This window comes from Coregonus lavaretus (genome assembly GCF_964263955.1).
Source record: "Coregonus lavaretus genome assembly, chromosome: 9".
NCBI lineage: Eukaryota > Metazoa > Chordata > Actinopteri > Salmoniformes > Salmonidae > Coregonus > Coregonus lavaretus.
In genome coordinates, this window is record NC_139996.1 from 4600210 (window position 1) to 4612785 (window position 12576).

At 46.3% G+C, this 12576-nt stretch overlaps 1 protein-coding gene across 1 annotated transcript in view; it reads left to right on the forward strand.

Annotated features, from left to right (window-relative positions):
- aqp9a (aquaporin 9a) overlaps positions 1–12365 on the forward strand; it is a gene marked incomplete at both ends in the record, with an annotated part of 23993 nt that extends 11628 nt beyond the window's left edge. The window contains 2 exons of the mRNA XM_084168324.1: positions 1135–1352; positions 12155–12365. Coding sequence (XP_084024450.1) covers positions 1135–1352; positions 12155–12365 — 429 coding nt within the window. The remainder of the gene's footprint in view (positions 1–1134; positions 1353–12154) is intronic.
- Positions 12366–12576: the final 211 nt, after the last annotated feature.

The window sequence follows — 12576 nt, forward strand, 5'->3', positions numbered from 1 at the left end:
TGACTCCTCTGATACTCCAGTCTGCTCTAGTTACCGGTAGTTACACAATGTTTCGTCAGAGTTAGCCATTAAACCCTTAAATTCCCACTTCTCTGGGAAATGTTGCTAATGCAAATTGATTGTCCTAATTTCCTACACAGAACATCCTCCCCCCCCCTCCCCGTTAGCTGTGTTTCGGATGTTCACACCAGACTACATTAACATCCTGGACACTTTTAGAGCCAACACAGGCGACTGTCTGTCTGTCAGTCAGTCATTATGGTGTAGTGGCTAGCCTTTAGCTTAGCACACGTGGAGCTAACATTAACGACATGCATGTCAGTCTCTCCAGGCTCAGAGTGGAAGAGAGATGGACTTCATTACTGCTTGTTTTTGTAAGAGGTGTTGACAAGCTGAATGTACTGTCTGTTTAAACTACTATCACACAGCTCGGAAACCCACAACACATGACACCAGAGGTCTCTTCACAGTCCCCATGTCCAGAACGGACTATGGCAGGTGCACAGTACTACATAGAGCCATGACTACATGGAACTCTATTCCACATCAGGTAACTGATGCAAGCAGTAGAATCAGATTTTAAAAAAAGAAGGTAAAAATACACCTTGTGGAAGAGCGGGGACTGTGAAGAGACACATACAAAGGTACAGACACATGCATACGCACACATTGTGATATTGTTGTATGGTGGTATTAAACATTTTGTATTGTAGATAGGTAGTGGTGTAATACTGTCATATGATGTACTGTTTTATATTTTGTTTTATATGTAATGTAAGTGCTTTAATATGTTTGGACCCCAGGATCCCTAATAAATACAAATAAAAACTATAGAATGCAGTGCAACATGGATCTACTGAAAAACAAACATGTTCTCACTTGAGACGACGTCAACAAATTCACAGAATTACATTTCTGTTTTTGTTTCTGCTGTTATATCCTCCTGGAATATCCAAAAGGAATTCCTCAACAATATTACTGCTTACTGAACATACTTAATAAATACTGAACACATTACATTTCCACTGTGGATCAACAAAGTATTATTCTATTCAAACAATAAAGTTATATATATATATATATATATATATATATATATTGATTTCAATGCACATGGTTGTCTTGCTCCTCCAGGTAGTGGGAACAGGCATGCTGGTGCTGTGTATCCTGGCCATCATCGATGGGAAGAACATCGGCGCCCCTAGGGGCATGGAGCCACTGTGCATCGGCCTGGTCATCATGGCTATCGGGGTATCCATGGGGCTGAACTGTGGGTATCCCCTCAACCCTGCCAGGGACCTGGGGCCACGGGTCTTCACTGCTGTAGCAGGCTGGGGCTGGGAGGTGTTCAGGTAACTTGTATAGAAGCGTTCAGGTAGCTCGTATAGAAGTGTTCAGGTAGCTCGTATAGAAGTGTTCAGGTAGCTCGTATAGAAGTGTTCAGGTAGCTCGTATAGAAGTGTTCAGGTAGCTCGTATAGAAGTGTTCAGGTAGCTCGTATAGAAGTGTTCAGGTAGCTCGTATAGAAGTGTTCAGGTAGCTCGTATAGAAGCGTTCAGGTAACTTGTATAGATGTGTTCAGGTAGCTCGTATAGAAGCGTTCAGGTAACTTGTATAGAAGCGTTCAGGTAGCTTGTATAGAAGTGTTCAGGTAACTCGTATAGACGCGTTCAGGTAAGTTCTCCTCCAGTACCCCCAGTTCACTTATTGGATCATTCTAAAACTAGCTTGATGATTAGTTGACCATTTCAATCAGATCGTCCTTTGATCGTCTCTTATTGATAGTCCGCCCTGTGTTGATTGATGTGTTACGTCACCTCACATGCATAGCAACACATCACACCACAACACCTCACATGCATAGCAACACATCACACCACAACACCTCACATGCACAGCAACACATCACACCACAACACCTCACATGCATAGCAACACATCACACCACAACACCTCACATGCACAGCAACACATCACACCTCACCTCACATGCATAACAACACATCACACCACACCTCACATGCACAGCAACACATCACACCACAACACCACACCTCACATGCATAGCAACACATCACACCTCACCTCACATGCACAGCAACACATCACACCACACCTCACATGCACAGCAACACATCACACCACACCTCACATGCATAGCAACACATCACACCACACCTCTGAGAACCTGAGCCCTAGGACCATACGTCAGGACTACCGGGCATGATGACACCTTGCTGTCCCCAGTCCGCCTGGCCTTGCTGCTATTCCAGTTTCAACTGTTCTGCCTGCGGCTACGAAACCCCTACCTGTCCCAGACCTGCTGTTTTCAACTCTTAATGATCGGCTATGAAAAGCCAACTGAGAGACCTGAGCCCTAGGACCATACGTCGGGACTACCGGCCGTGGTGACTCCTTGCTGTCCCCAGTCCGCCTGGCCTTGCTGCTATTCCAGTTTAAACTGTTCTGCCTGCGGTTATGGAACCCCTACCTGTCCCAGACCTGCTGTTTTCAACTCTTAATGATCGGCTATGAAAAGCCAACTGAGATTTATTCCTGATTATTATTTGACCATGCTTGTCACTTATGAACATTTTTGAACATCTTGGCATGGTTCTGTTATAATCTCCACCCGGCACAGCCAGAAGAGGACTGGCCACCCCTCATAGCCTGGTTCCTCTCTAGGTTTCTTCCTAGGTTTTGCCTTTCTAGGGAGTTTTTCCTAGCCACCGTGCTTCTACACCTGCATTACTAGCTGTTTGGGGTTTTAGGCTGGGTTTCTGTACAGCACTTCGAGATATTAGCTGATGTAAGAAGGGCTATATAAAATAAAATTGATTGATTGATTGACCTCACATGCACAGCAACACATCACACCACACCTCACATGCATAGCAACACATCACACCACAACACCTCACATGCACAGCAACACATCACACCACACCTCACATGCATAGCAACACATCACACCACACCTCACATGCATAGCAACACATCACACCACACCTCACCTCACATGCACAGCAACACATCACACCAAACCTCACATGCACAGCAACACATCACACCACACCTCACATGCATAGCAACACATCACACCACAACACCTCACATGCACAGCAACACATCACACCACACCTCACATGCATAGCAACACATCACACCACACCTCACATGCATTGCAACACATCACACCACACCTCACCTCACATGCACAGCAACACATCACACCACACCTCACATGCACAGCAACACATCACACCACACCTCACATGCATAGCAACACATCACACCACAACACCTCACATGCACAGCAACACATCACACCACACCTCACATGCATAGCAACACATCACACCACACCTCACATGCATAGCAAAACATCACACCACACCTCACATGCACAGCAACACATCACACCACAACACCTCACATGCACAGCAACACATCACACCACACCTCACATGCATAGCAACACATCACACCACACCTCACATGCATAGCAAAACATCACACCACACCTCACATGCACAGCAACACATCACACCACACCTCACATGCACAGCAACACATCACACCACACCTCACATGCACAGCAACACATCACACCACACCTCACCTCACATGCACAGCAACACATCACACCACACCTCACATGCACAGCAACACATCACACCACACCTCACATGCACAGCAACACATCACACCACACATGCACAGCAACACATCACACCACAACACCTCACCTCACATGCACAGCAACACATCACACCACAACACCTCACATGCATAGCAACACATCAAACCACTACACATCACATAACATGCATAGCAACACATCAAACCACAACACCTCACATAACATGCATAGCAACACATCAAATCACTACACGTCACATGCATAGCAACACATCACAACACCTCACATAACATGCATAGCAACACATCACACCACAACACCTCACATGCATAGCAACACATCAAACCACAACACCTCACATGCATAGCAACACATCAAACCACTACACCTCACATAACATGCATAGCAACACATCAAACCACAACACCTCACATGCATAGCAACACATCACACCACAACACCTCACATGCATAGCAACACATCACACCACACCTCACATGCACAGCAACACATCACACCACACCTCACATGCATAGCAACACATCACACCACAACACCTCACATGCACAGGAACACATCACACCACACCTCACATGCATAGCAACACATCACACCACACCTCACATGCATAGCAACACATCACACCACACCTCACCTCACATGCACAGCAACACATCACACCACACCTCACATGCACAGCAACACATCACACCACACCTCACATGCATAGCAACACATCACACCACAACACCTCACATGCACAGCAACACATCACACCACACCTCACATGCATAGCAACACATCACACCACACCTCACATGCATAGCAACACATCACACCACACCTCACCTCACATGCACAGCAACACATCACACCACACCTCACATGCACAGCAACACATCACACCACACCTCACCTCACATGCACAGCAACACATCACACCACAACACCTCACATGCACAGCAACACATCACACCACACCTCACATGCACAGCAACACATCACACCACACCTCACATGCACAGCAACACATCACACCACACCTCACATGCACAGCAACACATCACACCACACCTCACATGCACAGCAACACATCACACCACAACACCTCACCTCACATGCACAGCAACACATCACACCACAACACCTCACATGCATAGCAACACATCAAACCACTACACATCACATAACATGCATAGCAACACATCAAACCACTACACCTCACATAACATGCATAGCAACACATCAAACCACAAAACCTCACATGCACAGCAACACATCACAACACACCTCACCTCACATGCATAGCAACACATCAAACCACTACACATCACATAACATGCATAGCAACACATCAAACCACAACACCTCACATAACATGCATAGCAACACATCAAACCACAACACCTCACATAACATGCATAGCAACACATCAAACCACTACACTTCACATGCATAGCAACACATCACAACACCTCACATAACATGCATAGCAACACATCACACCACAACACCTCACATAACATGCATAGCAACACAAACCACAACACCTCACATGCATAGCAACACATCAAACCACTACACCTCACATAACATGCATAGCAACACATCAAACCACAACACCTCACATGCATAGCAACACATCACACCACAACACCTCACATGCATAGCAACACATCAAACCACAACACCTCACATGCATAGCAACACATCAAACCACTACACCTCACATAACATGCATAGCAACACATCAAACCACAACACCTCACATGCATAGCAACACATCACACCACAACACCTCACATGCATAGCAACACATCACACCACACCTCACATGCACAGCAACACATCACACCACACCTCACATGCATAGCAACACATCACACCACAACACCTCACATGCACAGCAACACATCACACCACACCTCACATGCATAGCAACACATCACACCACACCTCACATGCATAGCAACACATCACACCACACCTCACCTCACATGCACAGCAACACATCACACCACACCTCACATGCACAGCAACACATCACACCACACCTCACATGCATAGCAACACATCACACCACAACACCTCACATGCACAGCAACACATCACACCACACCTCACATGCATAGCAACACATCACACCACACCTCACATGCATAGCAACACATCACACCACACCTCACCTCACATGCACAGCAACACATCACACCACACCTCACATGCACAGCAACACATCACACCACACCTCACCTCACATGCACAGCAACACATCACACCACAACACCTCACATGCACAGCAACACATCACACCACACCTCACATGCACAGCAACACATAACACCACACCTCACATGCACAGCAACACATCACACCACACCTCACATGCATAGCAACACATCACACCACACCTCACATGCATAGCAAAACATCACACCACACCTCACCTCACATGCACAGCAACACATCACACCACCACACCTCACATGCACAGCAACACATCACACCACACCTCACATGCACAGCAACACATCACACCACACCTCACGTGCACAGCAACACATCACACCACACCTCACATGCACAGCAACACATCACACCACACCTCACATGCACAGCAACACATCACACCACAACACCTCACCTCACATGCACAGCAACACATCACACCACAACACCTCACATGCATAGCAACACATCAAACCACTACACATCACATAACATGCATAGCAACACATCAAACCACTACACCTCACATAACATGCATAGCAACACATCAAACCACAAAACCTCACATGCACAGCAACACATCACAACACACCTCACCTCACATGCATAGCAACACATCAAACCACTACACATCACATAACATGCATAGCAACACATCAAACCACAACACCTCACATAACATGCATAGCAACACATCAAACCACAACACCTCACATAACATGCATAGCAACACATCAAACCACTACACTTCACATGCATAGCAACACATCACAACACCTCACATAACATGCATAGCAACACATCACACCACAACACCTCACATAACATGCATAGCAACACATCAAACCACAACACCTCACATGCATAGCAACACATCAAACCACTACACCTCACATAACATGCATAGCAACACATCAAACCACAACACCTCACATGCATAGCAACACATCACACCACAACACCTCACATGCATAGCAACACATCAAACCACAACACCTCACATGCATAGCAACACATCAAACCACTACACCTCACATAACATGCATAGCAACACATCAAACCACAACACCTCACATGCATAGCAACACATCACACCACAGCACCTCACATGCATAGCAACACATCAAACCACAACACCTCACATGCATAGCAACACATCAAACCACTACACCTCACATAACATGCATAGCAACACATCAAACCACAACACCTCACATGCATAGCAACACATCACACCACAACACCTCACATGCATAGCAACACATCAAACCACAACACCTCACATAACATGCATAGCAACACATCAAACCACTACACCTCACATGGATAGCAACACATCAAACCACTACACCTCACATAACATGCATAGCAACACATCAAACCACAACACCTCACATGCATAGCAACACATCACACCACAACACCTCACATGCATAGCAACACATCAAACCACAACACCTCACATAACATGCATAGCAACACATCAAACCACAACACCTCACATGCATAGCAACACATCAAACCACAACACCTCACATGCATAGCAACACATCAAACCACTACACCTCACATAACATGCATAGCAACACATCAAACCACAACACCTCACATGCATAGCAACACATCAAACCACAACACCTCACATAACATGCATAGCAACACATCAAACCACTACACCTCACATGGATAGCAACACATCAAACCACTACACCTCACATAACATGCATAGCAACACATCAAACCACAACACCTCACATGCATAGCAACACATCACACCACAACACCTCACATGCATAGCAACACATCAAACCACAACACCTCACATGCATAGCAACACATCAAACCACAACACCTCACATGCATAGCAACACATCACACCACAACACCTCACATGCATAGCAACACATCACACCACAACACCTCACATGCATAGCAACACATCACACCTCACATGCATAGCAACACATCACACCACAACACCTCACATGCATAGCAACACATCACACCACAACACCTCACATGCATAGCAACACATCACACCACAACACCTCACATGCATAGCAACACATCACACCACAACACCTCACATGCATAGCAACACATCACACCTCACATGCATAGCAACACATCACACCTCACATGCATAGCAACACATCACACCACAACACCTCACATGCACAGCAACACATCACACCTCACCTCACATGCATAGCAACACATCACACCACACCTCACATGCACAGCAACACATCACACCACAACACCTCACCTCACATGCATAGCAACACATCAGACCACCACACCTCACATGCATAGCAACTCATCACACCTCACCTCACATGCACAGCAACACATCACACCACACCTCACATGCATAGCAACACATCACACCACACCTCACATGCACAGCAACACATCACACCACACCTCACATGCATAGCAACACATCACACCACAACACCTCACATGCACAGCAACACATCACACCACACCTCACATGCATAGCAACACATCACACCACACCTCACATGCATAGCAACACATCACACCACACCTCACCTCACATGCACAGCAACACATCACACCACACCTCACATGCACAGCAACACATCACACCACACCTCACATGCATAGCAACACATCACACCACAACACCTCACATGCACAGCAACACATCACACCACACCTCACATGCATAGCAACACATCACACCACACCTCACATGCATAGCAACACATCACACCACACCTCACCTCACATGCACAGCAACACATCACACCACACCTCACATGCACAGCAACACATCACACCACACCTCACCTCACATGCACAGCAACACATCACACCACAACACCTCACATGCACAGCAACACATCACACCACACCTCACATGCATAGCAACACATCACACCACACCTCACATGCATAGCAAAACATCACACCACACCTCACATGCACAGCAACACATCACACCACACCTCACATGCACAGCAACACATCACACCACACCTCACATGCACAGCAACACATCACACCACACCTCACCTCACATGCACAGCAACACATCACACCACCACACCTCACATGCACAGCAACACATCACACCACACCTCACATGCACAGCAACACATCACACCACACCTCACATGCACAGCAACACATCACACCACACCTCACATGCACAGCAACACATCACACCACAACACCTCACCTCACATGCACAGCAACACATCACACCACAACACCTCACATGCATAGCAACACATCAAACCACTACACATCACATAACATGCATAGCAACACATCAAACCACTACACCTCACATAACATGCATAGCAACACATCAAACCACAAAACCTCACATGCACAGCAACACATCACAACACACCTCACCTCACATGCATAGCAACACATCAAACCACTACACATCACATAACATGCATAGCAACACATCAAACCACAACACCTCACATAACATGCATAGCAACACATCAAACCACAACACCTCACATAACATGCATAGCAACACATCAAACCACTACACTTCACATGCATAGCAACACATCACAACACCTCACATAACATGCATAGCAACACATCACACCACAACACCTCACATAACATGCATAGCAACACAAACCACAACACCTCACATGCATAGCAACACATCAAACCACTACACCTCACATAACATGCATAGCAACACATCAAACCACAACACCTCACATGCATAGCAACACATCACACCACAACACCTCACATGCATAGCAACACATCAAACCACAACACCTCACATGCACAGCAACACATCACACCACACCTCACATGCACAGCAACACATCACACCACACCTCACATGCATAGCAACACATCACACCACAACACCTCACATGCACAGCAACACATCACACCACACCTCACATGCATAGCAACACATCACACCACACCTCACATGCATAGCAACACATCACACCACACCTCACCTCACATGCACAGCAACACATCACACCACACCTCACATGCACAGCAACACATCACACCACACCTCACATGCACAGCAACACATCACACCACAACACCTCACATGCACAGCAACACATCACACCACACCTCACATGCATAGCAACACATCACACCACACCTCACATGCATAGCAAAACATCACACCACACCTCACATGCACAGCAACACATCACACCACACCTCACATGCACAGCAACACATCACACCACACCTCACATGCACAGCAACACATCACACCACACCTCACCTCACATGCACAGCAACACATCACACCACCACACCTCACATGCACAGCAACACATCACACCACACCTCACATGCACAGCAACACATAACACCACACCTCACATGCACAGCAACACATCACACCACACCTCACATGCACAGCAACACATCACACCACACCTCACATGCACAGCAACACATCACACCACAACACCTCACCTCACATGCACAGCAACACATCACACCACAACACCTCACATGCATAGCAACACATCAAACCACTACACATCACATAACATGCATAGCAACACATCAAACCACTACACCTCACATAACATGCATAGCAACACATCAAACCACAAAACCTCACATGCACAGCAACACATCACAACACACCTCACCTCACATGCATAGCAACACATCAAACCACTACACATCACATAACATGCATAGCAACACATCAAACCACAACACCTCACATAACATGCATAGCAACACATCAAACCACAACACCTCACATAACATGCATAGCAACACATCAAACCACTACACTTCACATGCATAGCAACACATCACAACACCTCACATAACATGCATAGCAACACATCACACCACAACACCTCACATAACATGCATAGCAACACAAACCACAACACCTCACATGCATAGCAACACATCAAACCACTACACCTCACATAACATGCATAGCAACACATCAAACCACAACACCTCACATGCATAGCAACACATCACACCACAACACCTCACATGCATAGCAACACATCAAACCACAACACCTCACATGCATAGCAACACATCAAACCACTACACCTCACATAACATGCATAGCAACACATCAAACCACAACACCTCACATGCATAGCAACACATCACACCACAGCACCTCACATGCATAGCAACACATCAAACCACAACACCTCACATGCATAGCAACACATCAAACCACTACACCTCACATAACATGCATAGCAACACATCAAACCACAACACCTCACATGCATAGCAACACATCACACCACAACACCTCACATGCATAGCAACACATCAAACCACAACACCTCACATAACATGCATAGCAACACATCAAACCACTACACCTCACATGGATAGCAACACATCAAACCACTACACCTCACATAACATGCATAGCAACACATCAAACCACAACACCTCACATAACATGCATAGCAACACATCAAACCACTACACCTCACATGGATAGCAACACATCAAACCACTACACCTCACATAACATGCATAGCAACACATCAAACCACAACACCTCACATGCATAGCAACACATCACACCACAACACCTCACATGCATAGCAACACATCAAACCACAACACCTCACATGCATAGCAACACATCAAACCACTACACCTCACATAACATGCATAGCAACACATCAAACCACAACACCTCACATGCATAGCAACACATCAAACCACAACACCTCACATAACATGCATAGCAACACATCAAACCACTACACCTCACATGGATAGCAACACATCAAACCACTACACCTCACATAACATGCATAGCAACACATCAAACCACAACACCTCACATGCATAGCAACACATCACACCACAACACCTCACATGCATAGCAACACATCAAACCACAACACCTCACATGCATAGCAACACATCACACCACAACACCTCACATGCATAGCAACACATCAAACCACAACACCTCACATGCATAGCAACACATCACACCACAACACCTCACATGCATAACAACACATCAAACCACAACACCTCACATAACATCACATCACACCACAACACCTCACATAACATGCATAGCAACACATCAAACCACTACACCTCACATGCATAGCAACACATCAAACCACTACACCTCACATAACATGCATAGCAACACATCACATCACACCACCTCAGGGGGCAGTCTACGTGGTGGTAGGTAAACCCCAGAAAGGACTGAAGTGTGTGTGTGTATCTCTCTGACTCTCTGTGTGTTGTATCTCTGTGCAGCACGGCAGACTACTGGTGGTGGGTCCCCGTGGCGGGGCCGATGCTAGGGGGCGTTGTCGGGGCCCTGGTCTACTTCCTGTTTATCGAGATGCATCACAAACAGCCAGAGAAACCCCACGAGGAGGAAGAGGAGGATGAGGAAGAGGAGGATGAAGACCTGGAGGAGGACAGCAGTCTCAAAGACAAATACGAGATGATTACCATGAGTTAGAGAGATCCATTCAGTTACAAGGGCTATAAAAACAAATGGCTGGGTCAGATCACTGGTACTGTAACGTCAATCAGGAGAGTAATGCCATGTGGGGAGACACACACACACACACACACACACACACACACACACACACACACACACACACACACACACACAGACAGATCAAGGACAGGCTTGCTCTCTCAGTGTGCTATGGTGAAACCCTGTG